The sequence below is a fragment of the Coregonus lavaretus genome, assembly GCF_964263955.1.
Source record: "Coregonus lavaretus genome assembly, chromosome: 40".
Classification (NCBI taxonomy): domain Eukaryota; kingdom Metazoa; phylum Chordata; class Actinopteri; order Salmoniformes; family Salmonidae; genus Coregonus; species Coregonus lavaretus.
In genome coordinates, this window is record NC_140027.1 from 2,690,861 (window position 1) to 2,714,652 (window position 23,792).

General features: G+C 42.6%; 1 protein-coding gene across 2 annotated transcripts in view; it reads left to right on the forward strand.

Moving 5' to 3' along the window:
• LOC311113710 (netrin-1) overlaps positions 1-23,792 on the forward strand; it is an 88,407-nt gene that overhangs the window by 58,842 nt on the left and 5,773 nt on the right. Inside the window, exons 4-5 of one of the 2 annotated variants that reach the window (XM_084157015.1) lie at positions 5,089-5,238; positions 7,660-7,713. In XM_084157015.1, the coding sequence (XP_084013141.1) occupies positions 5,089-5,238; positions 7,660-7,713 (204 nt within the window). The remainder of the gene's footprint in view (positions 1-5,088; positions 5,239-7,659; positions 7,714-23,792) is intronic. The other variant, XM_084157016.1, reaches the window with a different exon arrangement.

The following is a 23,792-nucleotide window of genomic DNA, read 5'->3' on the forward strand; positions in this document are numbered from 1 at the left end:
CACTAAGTAGACTGTGACTTTAAACAGCTTGGAAAATTCCAGAAAATTATGTCATGGTTTTAGAAGCTTCTGATAGGCTAATTGACATCATTTGAGTCAATTGGAGGTTTACCTGTGGATGTATTTCAAGGCCTACCTTCAAACTCAGTGCTTCTTTGCTTGACATCATGAGAAAATCAAAAGAAATCAGCCAAGACCTCAGAAGAAAAACAATTACACCTCCACAAGTCTGGTTCATCCTTGGGAGCATTTTCCAAACACCTGAAGGTACCACGTTCATCTGTACAAAAAATAGTATGCAAGTATAAACACCATGGGACCACGCAGCCATCATAGCGCTCAGGAAGGAGATGCGTTCTGTCTCCTAGAGATGAACGTACTTTGGTGTGAAAAGTGCAAATCAATCCCAGAACAACAGCAAAGGACCTTGTGAAGATGCTGGAGGAAACAGGTACAAAATTATCTATATCCACAGTAAAACGAGTCCTATATCGACAGAACCTGAAAGGCCCCTCAGCAAGGAAGAAGCCACTGCTCCAAAACCTCCATAAAAAAGCCAGACTACGGTTTGCAACTGCACATGGGGACAAAGATCTTACTTTTTGGAGAAATGTCCTCTGGTCTGATAAAACAAAAATAGAACTGTTTGGCCATAATGACCATCGTTATGTTTGGAGGAAAAAGGGGGTCGCTTGCAAGCCGAAGAAAACCATCCCAACCGTGAAGCATGGGGGTGGCAGCATCATGCTGTGGGGGTGCTTTGCTACAGGAGGGACTGGTGCACTTCACAAAATAGGAATCATGAGGAAGAAAAATTATGTGGATATATTGAAGCAACATCTCAAGACATCAGTCATGAAGTTAAAGCTTGGTCGCAAATGGGTCTTCCAAATGGACAATGACCCCAAGCATACTTCCAAATTTGTGGCAAAATGGCTTAAGGACAACAAAGTCAAGGTATTGGAGTGGCCATCACAAAGCCCTGACCTCAATCCTATAGAACATTTGTGGGCAGAACTGAAAAAGCGTGTGCGAGCAAGGAGGCCTACAAATCCGACTCAGTTACACCAGCTCTGTCAGGAGGAATGGGCCAGAATTCACCCAACTTATTGTGGGAAGCTTGTGGAATGCTACCCGAAACATTTGACCCAAGTTAAACAATTCAAAGGCAACGCTACCAAATACTAATTGAGTGTACAGTATGTAAACTTCTGACTCACTGGGAATGTGATGAAATAAATTAAAGCTGAAATAAATCATTCTCTCTACTATTATTATGACATTTCACATTCTTAAAATAAAGTGGTGATCCTAACTGACCTAAGACAGGGAATTTTTTACTAGGATTAAATGTCAGGAATTGTGAAAAACTGAGTTTAAATGTATTTGGCTAAGGTATATGTAAACTTCCGACTTGAACTGTATATAGCTATAATATTGTCGGTATGCCCATAGGATCTTGCCTTGGCCAAAAGTGTGACATCCCTAAGGTTTCCAATGATTTTAATCAATAAAATACCAAAACCTATGAAAACCCAAAGCTAGATAGACACTCCTTGTATCAGATAAACATGTCATTGAAAAAAGGCTTGAGTCATGTAACATTATTTCAGTTTTTTTTTACGCTCTCCTCTCCACACATTTTTGCGGACCAGTAGAAACCTAATTATAATAGAACACAGACATGGCTCAGGTTGGACCTTATCCAACAGCACAAAACCAAACTGTTGGGGAGCATTGCAGTTCAAACTTCAAACACAAGCTTTATGGTAAACGATTGGCAGAGTAAAACAATTCTCACATTTAGCAATGATCGTCTCCTACGAAGAGCGAGCTCCTTTGAAATGCCTTCCACCACCCTCCCCATTAACCAAGACATTTTTCACTCTTTTATGTGTAACTCCCTCCTCAAAGTGTGTGTGTGTGTGTGTGTGTGTGTTATGCTAGGAGGGAACTCAATCTTAGCTCCAGCTGAGCCTCTCCAAGGTCTTTATATAGAGGAACGAGACATTTATATACAGGACCCCTCAACCCTCAGAGCTCCTCAACCGGCTCAGTACTTTAACCGGCTCAGTACTTTATAAAAAGCCCCAGGCTCATATAAAAAGGCCTATTCTCTCCCAGACTGCTCCTTTAACTAGCTCAACATGAGTATCAAGAGAAGCAATTTCTCTCCCCTCTTCAAGTGTGTGTGAAAGAGGTTGGAAGGAGCTAGCCTTTCGCTAGCTAGCCCCTGTAACTAGCTCACCATGAGGGGCTCATGAACACTTTATCTGCCCTCTACAAGTGTGTGTGAACGAGGACTCGAGGATGGAAGGAGTTAGCCTTTTTCGCTAGCTAGTGTCCCTATCTTGCCCAGCCATCTGGAGTAGCTGTGAAGAAGGATAGCAGGATAGCGTAGCCACTTAAGTGCTAAGTGGACACCCACTTAAAGCTTAAACTCTCACCAGGTGGGTCCCCAGCAGGCTATAGCAGTCAGAAAGGGCAGGAGGTCCCTGGGAGGAGAGAGAGAGACACCATTGTAAATACAACCCATATTTATGTTTATTTATTTTCCCTTTTGTACTTTAACTATTTGCACATCATTACAACACTGTATATAGCCATAATATGACATTTGAAATGTCTCAATTCCTTTGGAACTTTTGTGAGTGTAATGTTTACAGTTCATTTTATATAGTTTATTTCACTTTTGTTTATGATCTATTTCACTTGCTTTGGCAATGCAAACATATGTTTTTCATGCCAATAAAGCCCTTTGAATTGAATTGAGAGAGAGTGTGAGAGAGAGAGAGAGAGAGAGAGAGAGAGAGAGAGAGAGAGAGAGAGAGAGAGAGAGAGAGAGTGAGAGAACGAGAGAGAGAGTCAGAGAATGAAAGAGACACCCAGAGAGAGAGAAAACGAGAGAACAAGCGAAAAAGAGCAGCCCACCTGCAGACCATGTGCGGAGCAACTTGATTTACTGGCAGGCTTAAGCCGTGGTTAGTGGGGCAGACGCTCTTAAAAACACCATGCTAGCTCTCAGAAGCTCTGAAGAGGGCCGCACTTTGCCCTCCCTAACGCCCCCCTACCCCACTCCCCTCCGCCCCACTGACAGGCTCTTAAATGTACGTGCCTGAAGACGTGCCCGATTGGCCTCTACACTTGTTTATAGGTTGTGTGTAAGCCCCCCCCCCCCCCTTTTTTATTTCTCTTTCCCTCTCTCTCTCTGTTGTCTAGCCTCCACCACTCTCCCCTCCTCTTCCAGACCCAGACAAAACGAGGCAATGAAACCTGGTGACAGATTGGCCTGATAAAGTGCTAATCGTTACACTCGCTTTAAAGGCCGCCGGCCTGATAACAGAGGGGAGAGGGCTACGGATTCCCCCTTCGTTGTCTGATTAAGATAAGAGAGAGTAGCAGCAACAGCCACTGACTCAAATAATATAGACAAATAGAGAGATCAAGGAGGGGAAGAGAGGAGGGGAAGAGAGAGAGAGAGAGAGAGAGAGAGAGAGGTCTTAAAATGCTTACTGGCTCATAGCCTGAATGAATCAACCAAAATACAAAAGCTCCTCATAAAATATTGTACCTAATCTCAACATTCTCTGATCTGAAATATCGTTTCAGGTTTGAGGCAACTGTATGTTTATAGCTCATAGTACCAAAGTCTGGCCTGAGGTCATTAGATCCAGTCATTTAGTACAGTACCAGTTAAAAGCAGAGGCCAAGCAACATTCCCATAACATTCCCACCATGGGGAATGAGAATGCACATTGTGGTCTGTAACACCAGTGTAACTGCTTATCCCCACAAAACCTCAAATTGCATATCTCAAACTGAGACCTTTGATGATTCTCATAGTGACAAGTGACACTAGACAGATGTAGGGAGGGGCCATTCCGAAGGACAATATGCCCACAGGCTAAAACCAAACATCATTGGCTGAAACCCAAAGTAATTTGCTGAAATCCGACATCATTGGCTGAAAACCAGTCATTTGCTGAAACCCGACATTGTTGGTCGTTCTAAGGGACATACAGTAAACATTCAACATGGAACACAGCCCATGTGATGCACACAACCGGACCCAAGTCACATAGTTCTGATACCCTGGCAACAACAACGTCTCATGGAGCTTAGGGGCTTGGTGACTAGAAGAGAGATGTTGAGAGATTATTAGAGAAGTTCTGGTCTTGATTAGAATATCGGATTTGCGTCATGTGTGACATATCGTTATGGTAACCACGCCATGCCTGGACATGAACAGTGCAAACAAACATAGACAAAAGGAACAACTTTGCCAATAGTTTACCGTTATTTATTATAACAGTTGATCTGTTATTCAATTCTTTATCAAACTTGATAAAGTGAGTTTAGTTGGCAAGATAGACCAAATGTGGGTTTAGTTGAAAAATAAATAGGGGGTTGGGGTTAGCCTAGTGCAGGCAGAAATAATTGCATTCCTGAAGCATATGTCTTAGATAGACCCCCCAGTCAGAGAGGAAATGTGACAGCCATTTTGGTTCCAGACTCAAACCTCTGATTAATAAAAAACAGCCAATCAGGATTATCACTCCGATTTAATCATCTAGGAAACACAGTCGCCTGCTCCATTCCCCTTCTTTCACACAGTACAGTACACACTCACACACACACACACACACACACACACACACACACACATTATAGAAAAAAGACAAAACTTTTTCGGACAATCCTACTGTCATGATCATGTTACCATGATAGCAGCTTGGAAAGTGCCAACGATTCCCAGCAGTCAATATCAACTAGTACTGTATGCCAGTTTGAATATGCTGAGTGTATGCTGTTCGTGTGTTCTTGCAGCGATGGCACTGCACGTCAAGCTTGTCGTGTTGTGGACCCAAGTAAGTCTCGTCACTCTTCCTGCAGCAAGCCTCACAAGCTTCACTATCCCTTCTGTCCTCGACGCTCACGTTTCCAACCCTGTTGCTGCCACCACCACTGCTAATGTTGTTGTTGTTTTGTACTGTATCTGTGCTCTCTCTGTATATGGGTGTTACATGTTTTTTGTCCCCCCCACGCCAAACGTGTGTTCTCTTACCTCTTCTCTTCTGTTCCTCACAGCATGTGATTGCCATCCCGTGGGTGCTGCTGGCAAAACCTGTAACCAAACCACAGGCCAATGTCCCTGTAAAGACGGCGTGACTGGTATCACGTGCAACCGCTGCGCTAAAGGCTACCAGCAGAGCCGCTCGCCCATTGCCCCCTGCATAAGTACGTGGAACCCAGCCTTTCCTAGTTGCCTGAACTTGCCTCACCAGCCACCCATATTAAAACCTTGGGTCAAGATATGACCTGTGTTTTGCCCATTCCATCTCTATGCTTGAAACCTTCATACACACCTCCACAAAGAAAATTGACAACTTACAAAAAGGAACAAACTCACTCACTCACTCAACCAACCAACCAACCAACCACCCTCCCAACCAACCAAACAACCTCCCTCCCTCCCTCCCTCCCAACCACCCTCCGTCCCTCCCAACCACCCTCCCTCCCTCCGTCCCTCCCATCCACCCACTCTATCTTAGCTTGACAAACACACACTACATGGCACAGAATCCTACTCTTCTTCTTTCTCTCTTCTATTGGTTTCCTCAGACAAGCGTTTAGTCACAGTGTTCTGACCAACCGGTAAATCTGAAAGCTAAAATAAACAAATCATCCCCCAGAATCCTCTGTGAAGCCTCAACCTCCCCATGTTGACAGTCCCAATAAATCCAACAAAAATAAAATGGCCGCCACTTTATCTTAATTAATTGGCCTTTGTTTTCAGACTCCAAAACAATACATTTTAATTGCTGCTTTTGGTCAATAAAATTATGATTCAGAGGTTAAACAAAAGATCTTATGAAATGAATCGTTCCAAGGGGATATCTTTGGCCAATGTCCAAGCAAAGGGGATAAATTAAACCTACAAACTCCATTGGAATCGGATATCTTTGATTTTCCTGGGAAAGTTGCCCCAGTCACTCGGAGGTGTGAAACTTGGAGATGCTGAGGTCCCCGCGATCAGATCGGATCAACAAAAATATTTAGTTTCTTCTATAATTGCTAAATAATCCTTTTTAAAGCCCTCCCATTAACATTTAGCAATACTGAAACATCTTGCCAATTTCAGTTTTAACAGGGAGGGATAAAATGTAATAGCTCTGACTTCATATACTTTCCAATGTAGAGGGCCGTAAATCCGACCATACGAGTCGATTATGAGAAACAGGCTCATTATTATTATGTGATCTGGCACGCGTGGCTGAATCCTGATCGGCTATCAGGGCTTGGCAGGTCGATTAGCAGTGACACAGAGTAATCAGTAGGGAGTAAGAACCACATGGCCTCTGGCAGCAATTTCTTTTCTTGTCACAAGACAGACGCTTCGATTCTTAATGAAAAAATACAAAATTAGGCCTGTATAATTAAACAATTAAGGGAAAGGGGAAAGGGGATACCTAGTCAGTACAACAGAATGCATTCAACCAAAATGTGTCTTCCACATTTAACCCAACCTCTCTGAATCAGAGAGGTACGGGGGGCTGCCTTAATCGACACCCATGTCATCGTTGCCAGGGGAGCAGTTGTTGTTGGGGGTTAACTGACTTGCTCAAGGGCAGAACGTCAGCAACCTTTCGGTTACTGGCCCAACGCTTATAACCGCTAGGCTACCTGCCGCCCCTATGATTAGTCAACTTTTAGATTCATAATGTTTATATACAGGATAGTGTACTGTATACTAATCTGCACGATTGGGAGAAGGCAAGGAGTAACCAAGCAACCAAGCAACCAACCAACCAACCTAATCAGAGGCGTTGATCAGAAGACTTGATTCTTTCTTCCTTTTCCTTTCCTGTGTATCTTATCTATCTTGCCACCGTTTCCTTTTATCTGTGTGTTCTCATACAACTGTATCTGTGCTTCTCTGTCCTCGCTTCCCCTCGCTGCTTACACACCTGTTTCGGTGGTTTTATCCCCCTTTTGCCGCCAATGTAACAAAATGCATTATGTTTTATATCTACTGTTATCTAATGTTACCATCCAAAGGAGATAAGAGGAGCTCTCTTCATGCATGGCTTCCTTCAATGTCAACTTCCTGCCTCTGTGAATAGCCTACGAGAGGGTGAAGGAGAGCTGAGAGAATGAAGTCTTGGATGTAAAACCGCAGATACCTCGTCGTGGGGGCAAATGGAGGCATGAGAGGAGAGGCATTACAGATTTCACACCCCTCCTGATATCGCCCCTCCAGATCTTAAGATTGCATCTCGCTGTTCCCCTTTGATCTGATCTGCCAGGTAGCTCCACTTGTACGGTATTCATATAAGGAAGTCATCAGTTCTCAGACTTCCTAATATGGATGCCATACAGCTGAGAGAGTAAATCTCTACAGGCGAAACCTAACCAGTAACCATCCCTTCATACAGTTACCCCACACAGCACGTCTACATCTACTGAAAAACTTTAGGTTGTACACTAACACTAAAGCTTGTCTGCTGGAAAATAAACGCTCTTATTGTATACTCTTGTCTTATTTTACATAACTCTTACATCAAGATAACGGTTGTCTTTAATTCTATGTCGAATGTATTAAAACATAATAAAGCTAACTTTTGTTTGTGTTTGTGCGTTTTTTTTACCTGGAAACAGAGATTCCCGTTGCTCCTCCGACAACAACAGCCAGCAGTACAGAGGAGCCAGCAGGTGAGTGGCTCCAGTCTCAGTCTCTTATCTCTTATTATACTGCTTGTGTGATCCTAATTCCTCTGCAAGACAGGATTATCAGAACATATTCTTGAGACTCACTTGTTGATATCAAACTGTTTAAATGCCACTGGCTACACCTGTGGATACCAATAATGCCTTAAGCTAGGATTTGGTTTACAGTGTGTATTTAGGCTGTACAGAAAATAGAAGGAACCGCTCTCCCTCCCTTACTTCCCCACCCCTACTAACTAAACATTTCTTCACATGAAATGTGAGAGCGAGTACAGTTTAAATTGGATCCCCGTTGCCTCCCCCCTCCCTCCCCTCGTTGGAATTTCATCAATATTAAATCAATTAGCCGATGCCTTGGGATGTAGCTCCTTTAATCTTACACTCTTCATCCGATTAACTGTGTAACTGGAACGCAGTGGGGTGTAACAGGAACGCAGTGGGGTGTTGGCACGGCAACGCTCTGGGCCTTGATATTGTTGATCTGTTGATTTTGTCTCTCTCTCTAAGAGGAAAAGAGAGTGAATATGGTAGAGAGAGGAAAATAGAGGAATTTGGGGTTCTGGCGCTAATCAGGGAAGCGAGCTCTTTCTCCAATTCAGGAGAGAGGATACAGTAGCTCGTTCAGAGGGAAATTCTTCCTCCAAATTATACACTCTCCCACCAGCTACTGTCAAAACACAGCAGTACTGTGTACTGTATATATAATTTAATGGAATACTTTCTTAGTTAAATCTTGTTAATTAACATGGAGAGATTTAATGGAATTTGATGGCACTTTTATATAAACACCTGTTAAACTAGAAAATTAAACCAGAGACATGGTATGTGATACAAAGTATTCAGAAAAAATGTTAAGAACCGCATTACAAATTAACAAAGAAGACAATGAAGATTCGTCACTAGTTAGTCATTACAAAAACCTGTCAGGGTTTGCCCCACAAGGGGCAACGTAGGCCGAAATACTTATCCTTTGCCCCTAGACTTTGGAAAAGTCTAGTCATAGCAGTGTTCCTCTCCCAGACAGAGAGAGGAATCCTAGCGTGCGAGAATGCCTGGCAGCTGTTCTCAGACCTCCCTAATGCTGCTCTGACAGATCAGATTGACAGGGAAGTGAGGGTACTGCTGGTGTTGTTCCATCACTCCTCTTCTCTTCTCTCCCTGTTTCACATTTTTGTTGTTGTAATATCACCATGGGTAGTATTTCAAGTTGCTCCTGCTTCTCTCTTTCCATCTCGTCTAGGTAGGTTTAAAAGTAGACTCTCCTCTTCTGTTCTCCTCTCTTCTCTTCCTCTGTTCCATGCTTTTCCCTCTTCATACCACTATGGGTGATGTGTGAGTTTGGTTTCGTGGCACGGTCTGTCATCGTTGGTGTGAACATTTTATTTTCCCTTATGCTGTGTGCTTGTGGTTGAGTGAGGGAAGAACATTAGGGTTTTTTCCCTGGCTGAACTAAACAAACTGTGGCTTTTCATTTGTTGTACCCTGAACAGTGAACACAGAGGTTTTCAAAAGGCCTTACAAGTGAATCACTGGCTGGTCGGCAGCTTTGAACAACTCTTTCGACATCGCTTGATAATTTGCCATAGTTCTCGCGAGTTCAGTCGTTTAGTTCTCTTCCGTCCGAGTTCCTCCTGGTTCTTGTAGTTGAGAACTGGCATTTGAGTGAGCATTAAGGCGTAGGCGTTCTTGCGGAATAAAAGCTAAAGAGCTCCCATTATAATCCTATTGATTAACCCGTGTCATCGGACCAATGTAAACATCATTATAGAGGAAACGTATAATGATACTGACCACGTAGCTCCGTATAACGTCATCACCTGGGGGAATTCCTGTACATACAACCTGAATGGGGCAACACACGTTGAACATTCTATAGAAATGGGAGACGTTGAAATCAAACAGATTGCAAGGTGGGGCACTTTGACTGACACATTGTATCGGTCACGTCAGATTCCTGGGTAGATGGACAGAGGTCCGGCGGGACCACCCAGGCTTCCAGCCCAGAGGATGCATAGTTGCGTACATTACTGGGTCTGGACCGAGCCAACCACTGGTTGGCTTGGTATGTGGATAAATGGGATCTCATCCAATACATGATGGTTGACAGATGTGGTTGTTCTTATCAGGGCTACATCACCACCAGCCCCAGAAACGTCAACCCACCCACCGCCTGGGTGAGTGCCTATGTCGTTAGTGAAGCAAATATACACTACCGGTCAAAAGTTTTATAACACCTACTCATTCAAGGGTTTTTCTTTATTTTTACTATTTTCTACATTGTAGAATAATAGTGAAGACATCAAAACTATGAAATAACACATGGAATTATGTAGTAACCCAAAAAGTTTTAAACAAATCAAATATATTTTATATTTTATATTCTTAAAATAGACACCCTTTGCCTTGATATTCTCTCAACCAGCTTCATGGGGTAGTCATCTGGAATGCATTTCAATTAACAGGTGTGCCTTCTTAAAAGTTAATTTGTGGAAATTCTTACCTTCTTAATGCATTTGAGCCAGTCAGTTGTGTTGTGATAAGGTAGTGGGAGTATACAGAAGATAGTCCTATTTGGTAAAAGACCAAGTCCATATTATGGCAAGAACAGCTCAAATAAGCAAAGAAAAACGACAGTCCATCATTACCTTAAGACATGAAGATCAGTCAATACAGAACATTTCAAGAACTTTTAAAGTTTCTTCAAGTGCAGTCGCAAAAACCATCAAGCGCTATGATGAAACTGGCTCTCATGAGGACCACCACAGGAATGGAAGACCCAGAGTTACCTCTGCTGCAGAGGATAAGTTCATTAGAGTTACCAGCCTCAGAAATTGTAGCCCAAATAAATGCTTCACAGAGTTCAAGTAACAGACACATCTCAACATCAACTGTTCAGAGGAGACTGTGTGAATCAGGCCTTCATGGTCGAATTGCTGCAAAGAAACCACTACTAAAGGACACCAATAAGAAGAAGAGACTTGCTTGGGCCAAGAAACACGCTAAATGGACATTAGACAGGTGGAAATTTGTCCAAATTTGACAATTTTGGTTCCAACCGCTGTGTCTTTGTGAGACGCAGTGAGGGTGAACGGATGATCTCTGCATGTACATTTCCCACCGTAAAGCATGGAGGAGGAGGTATTATGATGTGGGGGTGTTTTGCTGGTGACACTGTCTGTGATTTATTTAGAATTCAATGCACACTTAACCAGCATGGCTACCACAGCATTCTGCAGTGATACGCCATCCCATCTGGTTTGGGCTTAGTGGGACTATCATTTGTTTTTCAACAGGACAATGACCCAACACACCTCCAGGCTGTGTAAGGGCTATTTTACCAAGAAGGAGAGTGATGGAGTGCTGCATCAGATGACCTGGCCTCCGCAATCCCCCAACCTCAACCAAATTGAGATGGTTTGGGATGAGTTGGACCGCAGAGTGAAGGAAAAGCAGCCAACAAGTGCTCAGCATATGTGGGAACTCCTTCAAGACTGTTGGAAAAGCATTCCAGGTGAAGCTGGTTGAGAGAATGCCAAGAGTGTGCAAAGCTGTCATAAAGGCAAAGGGTGGCTATTTGAAGAATCTGAAATATAAAATATATTTTGATTTGTTTAACACTTTTTTGGTTGCTACATGATTCCATATGTGTTATTTCATAGTTTTGAAGTATTCACTATTATTCTACAGTGTAGAAAATAGTAAAAATAAAGAAAAACCCTTGAATGAGTAGGTCTTCTAAAACTTTTGACCAGTAGTGTTTACTGAACAAAAATATAAACGCAACGTGCAACAATTTCAAAGGTTTACTGAGTTACAGTTCATATAAGGAAATCAATTGAAATTAATTAATTAGGCCCTAATCTATTAATTTCACATGACTGGGAATACAGACATTCATCTGTTGGTCACAGATACCTTACAAAAAGGTAGGGGTGTGGATCAGAAAACCAGTCAGTATCTGGTGACCACCATTTGCCTCATGCAGCGCCACACATCTCCTTCGCATAGAGTTGATCAGGCTGTTGATTGTGGCCTGTGGAATGTTGTCCCACTCCTCTTCAACAGCTGTGCGAAGTTGCTGGATATTGTCAGGAACTGGAACACGTTGTCGTACACGTCGATCCAGAGCAATCCAAACATGCTCAATGGGTGACATGTCTGGTGAGTATGCAGGCCATGGAAGAACTGGGAAATGTTCAGCTTGGAGTAATTGTGTACAGATCCTTGCGACATGGGGCTGTGCATTATCATGCTGAAACGAGGTGATGGCAGCAGATGAATGGCATGACAATGGGCCTCAGGATCTCATCATGGTATCTCTGTGCATTCAAATTGCCATCAATAAAATCTCAGACGATCCTCTAAAACGACGTTGGAGGCGGCTTATGGTAGAGAAATTAACATTACATGATCTGGCAAAAGCTCTGGTGGATATTCCTGCAGTCAGCAAGTCAATCACACGCTCTCTCAAAACTTGATACATCTGTGGCATTGTGTTGTGTGACAAAACTGCACATTTTAGACTGGCCTTTTATTGTCCCCAGCATAAGGTGCACCTGTGTAATGATCATGCCGTTGTCATGTGAATTTCTATCTCTAATTCAACCTAAGCTTGAATCATTACCAGAGGTTGTAAGGCTCTGGATTTAATCATCAATGATTCAAGGTCCATAACCACGAAGAAGGATTTTTTGTATGTTTATTCATGGAGAGCTCTGGCGCCAAAAACACACCAAAAACACAAACATACGATTTTATACTTCCTGAACTTGACTCCTCCCACCTTTAGTTGGCTTTTCTAAACAGTTTCCGCCTTCCCCTTCACCCTTGAATGTTTAGTACCGCCCCCTCTGTTAGTGGTTTGACACTACATGATAATTCTAACATTTATACTGTATTTGGGGTGAAATCCTTTAGTCATTATTCTTAAAATCCAAATGAATCTAACAGCCGTTTAATCAGCTTCTAGATCTGACACACCTGTCAGGTGGATGGATTATCTTGGCAAAGGAGTAATGCTCACTAACAGGGATGTAAACACATTTGTGCACACAATTTGAGACAAATAAGATTTTTGTGTGTATGAAACACTTCTGGAATCTTTAATTTCAGCTCATGAAACATGGGACCAACACTTTACATGTTGCGTTTATATTTTTGTTCAGTCTATATATACAGTGCATTCAGACCCCTTTACTTTTTCCACATTTTGTTACGTTACAGCCGTATAAAAAAAAATATATATATACCTATAATGACAAAGCAAAAACTGTTTTTTAGAAATTTTTGCAAATGTATTAAAAATAAAAAACGGAAATATCACATTTACATAAGTATTCAGACCATTTTCTCAGTACTTTGTTGAAGCACCTTTGGCAGCAATTACAGCCTTGATTCTTCTTCGGTATGACACTACAAGCTTGGCACACCTGTATTTGGGGAGTTTCTCCCATTCTTCTCTGCAGATCCTCTCAAGCTCTGTCAGGTTGAATGGGCAGCGTTGCTGCACAGCTATTTTCAGGTTTCTCCAGAGATGTTCGATCGGGTTCAAGTCCGGGCTCTGGCTGGGCCACTCAAGGACATTCAGAGACTTGTCCCAAAGCCACTCCTGCGTTGTCTTGGCTGTGTGCTTAGGGTCGTTGTCCTGTTGGAAGGTGAACCTTCGTCCCAGTCTGAGGTCCTGAGCGCTCTGGAGCAGGTTTTCATCAAGGATTTCTCTGTACTTTGCGTTGTTATCTTTCCCTCAATCCTGGCTAGTTTCCCTGTTCCTGCCACTGAAAAACATCCCCATAGCATGATGCTGCCACCACCATGCTTCACCGTAGGGATGGTACTAGGTTTCCTTCAGACGTGACGCTTGGCATTCAGGCCAAAGAGTTCAATCTTGGTTTCATCAGACCAGAGAATCTTGTTTGTCATGGTCTGAGAGTCCTTTAGGTGCCTTTTGGCAAACTCCAAGCGGGCTGTCATGTGCCTTTAACTGAGGAGTGGCTTCCGTCTGGCCACTCTACCATAAAGGCCTGATTGGTGGAGTGCTGCAGAGATGGTTGTCCTTCTGGAAGGTTCTCCTATCTCCACAGAGGAACTCTGGAGCTGTGTCAGAGTGACCATTGGGTTCTTGCTCACCTCCCTGACCAAGGCCCTTCTCCCCCGATTGCTCAGTTTGGCCAGGCGGCCAGCTCTAGGAAGAGCCTTGGTGGTTACAAACTTCTTCCATTTAAGAATGATGGAAACCACTTTGTTCTTGGGGATGTTCAATGCTGCAGACATTTTTTGGTACCCTTCTCCAGATTTGTCTCTCGACACAATCCTGTCTCGGACCTCTACGGACAATTCCTTTGACCTCATGGCTTGGTTTTTGCTTTGACATGCAGTGTCAACTATGGGACCTTATATAGACAGGTGTGTGCCTTTCCAGATCATGTCCAATCAATTGAATTGACCACAGGTGGACTCCAATCAAGTTGTAGAAACATCTCAATGATGACCACTGTCCTCCCGAGTGGCGCAGTGGTCTTAGGCACTGCATCGCAGTGTTAGCTGTGCCACTAGAGATCCTGGTTCAAATCCAGGCTCTGTCGTAGCCGGCCGCGACCGGGAGACCCATGGAGTGGCGCACAATTGGCCCAGGGTAGGGGAGGGAATGGCCGGCAGGGATGTTGGTCTTGTGGGTTCGATTCCAGTATGAATTTTTTTTATAAAAATGTATGCAGTCGCTCTGGATAAGAGCGTCTGTAAAATGTAATGATCAATGGAAACAGGATGCACCTGAGCTCAATTTCGAGTCTCATAGCAAAGGGTTTGAATACTTATGTAAATAAGTTATTTCAGTTTTTTATTTGTAATACATTTACAAACATTTCTAAAAACCTGTTTTCACTTTGACATTATGGGTTATTGTGTGTAGATTGATGAGGATTTTTATTTTATTTAATCAATTTTAGAATAAGGCTGTAATGTAACAAAATGTGGAAAAAGTCAAGGGGTCTGATTAATTTCCGAAAACACTGTATGTAGAGAGAGAGAGAGAGAGAGACGCATACAGATAGATGCAGATATATACATTGTTTTATCTAGATGGAGAGACTAAGTGATGAGTCATGACATTATTACTACTTTGGTTTGTGAGGTAGGACTAAAGGAAAAGAAAGGGAACCTGTATGCTTGGGGTGGGCTGATTAGAGGCAAGGCTGGACAGCTGTGCAGCAGGTGCCTCCCCCATACCACAACCCAACCCCATCGGAGTCGGTCGAGGGAAGTGGGGGGGGGGGGGCACATGGAGGGGTGGAATGCATGGTGAATACCTCGGACTGCAAGGCCCAGACAAAACACATATTGTGCGGTTAGGTCACAGATGGTGTGAGTAGTCACTCCCCATTGGTCCTCGCCTGACAGAGATGTCTGTAGAGCAATTATAACAGCTGAGCTGACCACCATGATATCAACCAGTGACCACAACCAGGGTGGTGTTCATTAGGCACGAAATGGAAGAAAACAGTCAGAACCGTTATAAAACAGGGAAGTACTGTCGAAACTCGTCCAATGAGAAGAGCTCGTTTTCGTTTTCTGTTGCAAAACATTTTGGGACGGTTTGCCCTTATGAACATGATCCAGGATATGGGCCAAAATGATGATGATGATGATGATGATGATGATGATAAGAAAGACGTGTTTTGTTGTGGCTGGAAGTGTTCAGGGTTTGCGGTGAGACGCTCCCTGGATATTTAGGACATAAGTCCCTCTCTCTCTGGGTCCACACTTCACACGCCCTGTTAATACTCTCTGCTGCCTCACTGGGCTTTAGTGTTGTGTCATGGGATTTTATTACCTGCTCCGAGTTTAATTAGAGAGAGAGAGAGAGAGAGAGAGAGAGAGAGAGAGAGAGAGGAGAGAGAGAGAGAGAGAGAGAGAGAGAGAGAGAGAGAGAGAGAGAGAGAGAGAGAGAGAGAGAGAGAGAGAGAGAGAGAGAGAGAGAGAGAGAGAGAGAGAGAGAGAGAGAGAGAGAGAGAGAGAGAGAGAGAGAGAGAGAGAGAGAGAGAGAGAGAGAGAGAGAGAGAGAGAGAGAGAGAGAGAGAGAGAGAGAGAGAGAAATGGTGACCCGAGAGTGAGGGAGAGAAAGAGAACAGGGGGAGAAAATAGCATCGCAATAGCATTGTATCAGCGTCTCATCATCCTCGATGCTAAACTCACAATATGATTTATGGCTTGGCAATCTCAGGCCTGCTCTCACAACATGAAAACATTGACATCAGCCTCTCTCGCTCTCTTCTGTTGTCTGTATGTTGGGATGGAGCCAGCATCATTGCCCACTGACTCCACTGAAACTCAATTGCAGCAATAGGGATGGTCACACTCTTGTTTTAAGATTGGTTCAACAGAACATGCCGCCCAAAACAAACAACCCACAAAACCATCATGTCATGAATCATAAATAAACGCTTTCGCTCTCTGTTGTTTCCCAGCTCTGTTGCTCACTGGGATCGAAAACACAACTTTTCCCTCCCTTCAGGAGGATGAAAGAATGAATGAAAAAGAGAGAAAGAGGCTGTGTCCGAAATCTGTCTTGCCTACTACTTACTAAAGCTGCATACTGTGTACTAATCATACTACATACTATTAAGAAAGTACTGTTTAGTAAGAATGTATGCAGTAAGCAACAGATATCACCATACTAGACTCACCCATACTGATAATGCGTCATCTAATGTGCAACTACACCGCTTCCCGCCATTCGTTCGTTTTTGGTACAGCATGTCTCATTATCAGCTGCTGTCAAACACACGTGGATCTGAAAATATTATTCTGTTCCTCAAAAGCATGCAGCGAATTTGTAGTAGATGAAAAGCCGAAACGAGTATGACATCCATGACATGGTATTTAAAGCATACATTATTTTCTTTACATACTATAAAACCTATTTTCACATACCAAAAATACCCAAAATGCCTACTGTTTAGAACACAATTATGGGTATTTGGACACGGCCAATGTTATGTTCGAGACCACCTAAAGTGAGACTGATTCAAGACTAAGACCGGAGCAAATCGAGTCCGAATCAAGACTGGAGGTGGGGGCAAGACCGAGTCAAGACGAGTCAAGACCGAGACTGGACAAATGCAAGTCCAATTCAAGACCATGATTGTAATTGTCACATCGCCACGATAAGAGTTCAAAATGTTCTGTCTTCATATTTCAGAAGAACAGTATGTTCTTCCTTACACCGAGACAAGACCGAAACACTCAATATATGGTCTCGAGCCCGGTCTCAAGTACTACTAAAGAAAGAAAGAAAGAAAGAAAGAAAGAAAGAAAGAAAGAAAGAAAGAAAGAAAGAAAGAAAGAGAAAAGAAAACGCCCTCTCTTTGGACAGGGTCCAGCCCTACTGCTATGGTTCCAGCAGCCCAACAGCCCAGGCACTGTGGCTATAATCTAATTAAATGCTTTATTTGCCACAATTTGTTTCTCAATCAGTCTTGTTCAGGGAGGAGAAAGGAGGAGGGAGGAGAAAGTCCTCCCCCCATGCCCCTATTTACACCTCTTTGTTCCAGCTAAGCAGGTCCCTGTCACTGGGTCCTGTCTAGGTCTTAGCACTACTTTTATCCACGTAGATAAACGTCTGAAAGATGTGCATCGGACTTAAAGACTGTAAACGCCTGTGTAGAGGGTGTCAATCAATCTCTCCCACTACTAAATAAGCACTGACACATCCAGGCGGCAAAGGAGCGTCCCTCAGCCTTTCTTCTTCCTCGCTCAAACAAATGAGAAACAAAGGGAACTACACCTCCCAGTAAGAGAGTGTAGAGAAGAGATGGAGAGAGGAGATGGAGAGAGGAGATGGAGAGAGGAGATGGAGAGAGGAGGCGCAGAGGGGAGGTACACAGAGCTCAGCGCCCCTGGACTAATTTCACTTCCCCTGACTAGAGTGTCCAACACAAAGGGTACATTTGTCCTCGCAGTAGGGAACTGCCTGGTCCTGTATGGGGATCTGGGGGTGCTCGTCTCAGGAGTACACTAATGGCCAACGAGAGATATCAAAGGAAAGTATCATGATGCCATCAAGAGGGTTTATGGGAAAACAAAAGCAGGCTTTTCCACAGGCCCGGGTCGTCATTTACATGGAAATCAGGCACCACTCTGCCCAGTATAGACTCCTCAATTTCATCTACTGTGCAATTTTTTCCCCCTCACAAATACCTTCTTGAACCCCATCAGCTGAGACGATTTGGGGTTTACTTGAAACCTCCCCCCCACACACACACCAATAGCCTCTCTCCCACCCTCCTCTTCTTTGGGTGAATTTTTCCTCGTTTCAGTGTTACCCAGGCAACCTCATTCAACCAGAATATAAAGGGAAGTAAAAGGCAGGCATGGAGCAAGGACCTGCTCACAACAATGAAGTTTGTTCATATTCAGGCTGGCTGAAAGGTCCTATCCTTCCTCCTACCACCCCATCACCCCTGCTTAACACATCACCCCCTCCTCTACTTTTCCTTCCCTCTCCTTCCCTCTCTCTCTCTCTTTCCCTTCATCTCTCACTTTGTGAAAAGAAAGCACTATTACAACTTTTTCAGAGGAGAGTTTAGAGGGAGCTGTGCCGATACAGTCCTCTGGATCCAATTTATGTCAGTTAGAGAGGGAAAGAAGGAAAGAAGAAAAAGGTGGTGTGAATAAAGGGAAACAAATGATTTTAATTTCTCTGTTTGGCCTTGCATCACACAGTCTTTACTGAAGGTGACTGGCTGTGTGACAGCGCAGCGTGGGCCAATCAGGAAAGCCTTTGGCACCTTGGTCAAGGTTAACTCAGACAAGTGGGCTGTGTGGATATAGACTTAAAGTCCCTGTAATTCATCACAAACCTGTTACCCTTTTCACATTACGGAACCAAACCGAGTAAGCCAAGCAGTACTAGGCTGGCCTGATGCATCTACCATAGTTACTGAAACTGTGGCGGAAGAAACTAAATATCTGAGTCAGGGGCCTCATTTATAAATGTTGTGTACATATAAAATATACCCCAAAACATGCGTGTGCCCATTTTCCTGCAAAAGTTGCCATTTATAAAAACTGAAAAAACGTTAGACTATGCGTATGCATATTGTATAGTGGTTGAAGTATTGTATTGCAAAATGGGAGATATGATATGATGACAAGATTTTTCCCCAAAACCCCCCACAAAAAAACAGGAAAACATGACAACAAGATGCTACCATTTGCCATTAGTGAGAAGAGTGAACATCAATGTATTTTATTTTTGGAATCTAAAATAATTTCACATACAGTGCCTTCAGAAAGTAGTCATACCCCTTGACTTATTCCACATTTGTTGTGTTACAGCCTGAATTCAAAATTGATTAAATAAATACAAATCTCACCCATCTACACACAATACACCATAATTACGAAGTGAAAACATGTTTTTAGAAGTTTTAGCAAATGTATTGAAAATTAAATACAGAAATATATAATTTACATAAGTATTCACACCCCTGACTCAACGTTAGAATCACCTTGGGCAGTGATTACAGCTGTGAGTCTTTCTGGGTAAGTCTGGGTAAGAGCTTTGCACACCTGGATTGTACAATATTTGCCCATTATTCTTTTTAAAAATGTCAAGCTCTGTCAAGATGGTTGTTGATCATTGCTAGACAGCCATTTTCAAGTCTTACCATAGATTTCCAAGCCGATTTAAGTCAAAATTGTAACTAGGCCACTCAGGAAACATTCAGTGTCGTCTTGGTAAGCAACTCCAGGGTATATTTGGCCTTGTGTTTTATTTTATTGTCCTTCTGAAAGGTGAATTTGTCTCCCAGTGTCTGTTAGAAAGCAGACTGAACCAGGTTTTCCTTAAGGATTTTGCCTGTGCTTAGCTCTATTCCGTTTTTCTTTTTATCCTAAAAAAAACTCCCTTGTCCTTGTTGATGACAAGCATACCCATAAAATGATGCAGCAACCACCATGCTTGAAAATATGAAGAGTGGTACACAGTGATGTGTTGGAAATGCCCCAAAAATAACACTTTGCCAAATGTTTTGCAGCATTACTTAAGTGCCTTGTTGCGTACAGGATGCATGTTTGGGAATATTTGTATTCTCTACAGGCTTCCTTCTTTTCACTCTATCATTTAGATTAGTATTGTGGAGTAACTACAATGTTGTTGATCCATCCTCAGTTTTCTCCTATCACAGCCATTAAACTTTGTAACTGTTTTGAAGTCATGGTGAAATCCTTGAGCGGTTTCCTTCCTCTCCGGCAACTGAGTTAGGAAGGACGCCTGTATCTTTGCAGTGACTGGGTGTATTGATATACAGTGGCTTGCGAAAGTATTCACCCCCCTTGGCATTTTTCCTATTTTGTTGCCTTACAACCTGGAATTAAAATTGATTTTTGGGGGGATTTGTATCATTTGAGTTACACAACATGCCTAGCACTTTGAAGAGGCAAAATATTTTTTATTGTGAAACAAACAAGAAATAAAACAAAAAATAAATAAAAATTTGAGCGTGCATAACTATTCACCCCCCCAAAGTCAATACTTTGTAGAGCCACCTTTTGCAGCAATTACATCTGCAAGTCTCTTGGGGTATGTCTCTATAAACTTGGCACATCTAGTTACTGGGATTTTTGCAGAGTCTAGCCACTGGGATTCTTGCAGAGTTGCAAAGAAAAAGCCATATCTCAGACTGGCCAATAAAAAGAAAAGATTAAGATGGGCAGTCTGAGACATTACTTTTTCTTTGCAACTCTGCCTAGAAGGTCAGCATCCCGGAGTCGCCTCTTCACTGTTGACATTGAGACTGGTGTTTTGAGGGTACTATTTAATGAAGCTGCCGGTTGAGGACCTGTGAGGCGCCTGTTTCTCAAACTAGACACTATAATGTATTTGTTCTCTTGCTCAGTTGTGCACCAGGGCCTCCCACTCCTCTTTCTATTCTGGTTAGAGCCAGTTTGCGCTGTTCTGTGAAGGGAGTAGTACACAGCGTTGTACGAGATCTTCAGTTTCTTGGCAATTTCTCACATAGAATATCCTTCATTTCTCAGAACAAGAATAGACTGATGAGTTTCAGAAGAAAGTTATTTGTTTCTGGCCATTTTGAGCCTGTAATCGAACCCACAATTGCTGATGCTCCAGATACTCAACTAGTCTCAAGAAGGCCAGTTTTATTGCATCTTTAATCAGCATGACAGTTTTCAGCTGTGCTAACATAATTGCAAAAGGGTTTTCTAATGACCAATTAGACTTTTAAAATTATAAACTTGGATTAGCAAACACAACGTGCCATTGGAACACAGGACTGATGGTTGCTGATAATGGGCCTCTGTACGCCTATGTAGATATTCCATTAAAAATCTGCCGTTTCCAGCTACAATAGCCATCCACAACATTAACAATGTCTACACTGTATTTCTGATCAATTTGATGTTATTTGAATGGACAAAACAATTGCTTTTCTTTCGAAAACAAGGACATTTCTAAGTGACCCCAAACTTCTGAACAGTAGTGTATTATATTGTATTTCTTTTATATTTATTTTCATAACCGCTGCAGAATAAATTCCTCCCCTTTTCTGGCCATGATCAGTTCATTTTACTGAAGTAACCATACAATAAATGACCATGCATCGCTCATTTAATTGGGCCTAGTAGCCTAAATAGATAGGCTATGTATTTCAAGTTTTGCTGTAGCCGATGTGATCCCATAGGCAGCGCAGATTATAACATACAGTCGAATTTCACAGGTGAACAGACAGTTGATCTTTTACGTTGAAGTGTGCAAGCACAGTAGCCTACTGTAATAAACTTTTATTTTTTACCCTAGACAATGTTTCAGAATTCACGGACAGTCCAGAATATTTAAGGAAAAGATTGATGCAAAACATTGTTGAATTCAAACGTTCAGCTGACAGGTCCAAAACAATTTTCCATTGTTTTTTCTTTCAGAAACTGTCACAATCCTTTGCCAAATACAGAATAAATTACTGCAAAACATTAAAACATTCTGGTAACACCTCCATAAACATTTGATAACATTTATTTTTGAAACTGCCGTGGCCTAATTCCAATAGTTTCAGATTATACAGCAAATAAATGAGTTTATTGTAACCATAAAAAGTGAATGGAGGGTGTTTCCAGGCAGAGTTATAATGGTCGTTCACGCGTACACAGTTTTACGACGGGTCTGATTTAAACGGGAAACATGCAAATGTGTGGCGTGTGCCAAGTTTATAAATATCAATATTTTTTGACGTTTGTATTATTTTCAGAAATTGCACATGCAGATATTTAGTCTGAAATGTACACAATGGTTATAAATGAGACCCATGGCTGGGCCCTAGCTGTGTCAGGTATTTATTTGTTCACTGTGGAGGAGTGGACACCAGAAAGGGCTTTGGCTAACGCTTCATGGGCTGCTAATTTCCTTCCTGACCTCCTTTTGTCGGGGCTATGACCCCCTACCTCCCCCTCCTCCCACCCATCACTGGGACCACCACCCCTGGGTACCCCTATTGCAATAAATGCCTAAGCTTGACACGGCCCTGGGGGGGGGTCTCGAAGGGTGGGTTTTGGGGGCGAGTTGAAAAGGAATGGGAGTTGGGGTAAGTCGGTGGGGGCCTGGGGGGTGTACAGGTCTGGAAAGTTGGGTTTGGAGGGACATAGCGGTTGAGTTGACAAGAGATTGCATTGCCACGGGAAGATGTTTTGAGTTGGGGGTGCTACATAAAAAAAAAAATATATATATATATATACAGTACCAGTCAAAGATTTGGACACATCTACTCATTCCAGGGTTTTTCTTTATTTTTAATATTTTCTACATTGTAGAAAAATAGTGAAGACATCAAAACTATGAAATAACACATATGTAGTAACCAAAAAAGTGTTAAACAAATGAAAATATATTTTATATCTGAGATTCTTCAAATAGCCACCCTTTGCCTTGATGACAGCTTTGCACATTCTTGGCATTCTCTCAACCAGCTTCACCTGGAATGCTTTTCCAACAGTCTTGAAGGAGTTCCCACATATGCTGAGCACTTGTTTGCTGCTTTTCCTTCACTCTGCGGTCCAACTCATCCCAAACCATGTCAATTGGGTTGAGGTCGGAGGATTGTGGAGGCCAGGTCATCTGATGCAGCACTCCATCACTCTCCTTCTTGGTAAAATAGTCCTTAAACAGCCTGGAGGTGTGTTGGGTCATTGTCCTGTTGAAAAACAAATGATAGTCCCACTAAGCCCAAACCAGATGGGATGGTGTATCACTGCAGAATACTGTGGTGCCAATGCTGGTTAAGTGTGCATTGAATTCTAAATAAATCACAGACAGTGTCACCAGCAAAGCACCCCCACACCATAACACCTCCTCCTCCATGCTTTACGGTGGGAACTACACATGCGGAGATCATCCATTCACCCACACCGCATCTCACAAAGACAAGGCGGTTGGAACCAAAAATCTCCAATTTGGATTCCAGACCAAAGGAAAAATTTCCACTGGTCTAATGTCCATTGCTCGTGTTTCTTGGCCCAAGCAAGTCTCTTCTTCTTATTGGTGTCCTTTAGTAGTGGTTTCTTTGCAGCAATTCGACCATGAAGGCCTGATTCACACAGTCTCCTCTGAACAGTTGATGTTGAGATGTGTCTGTTACTTGAACTCTGTGAAGCATTTATTTGGGCTGCAATTTCTGAGGCTGATAACTCTAATTAACTTATCCTCTGTAGGGAACTCTGGGTCTTCCATTCCTGTGGCGGTCCTCATGAGAGCCAGTTTCATCATAGCGCTTGATGGTTTTTGCGACTGCACTTGAAGAAACGTTCAAAGTTATAAAAAATTGACTGACCTTCATGTCTTAAAGTAATGATGGACTGTCGTTTCTCTTTGCTTATTTGAGCTGTTCTTGCCATAATATGGACTTGGTCTTTTACCAAATAGTGCTATCTTTTGTATACCACCCCTACCTTGTCACAACACAACTGATTGGCTCAAACACATTAAGAAGGAAAGAAATTCCACAAATTAACTTTTAACAAGGCACACCTGTTAATTGAAATGCATTCCAGGTGACTAC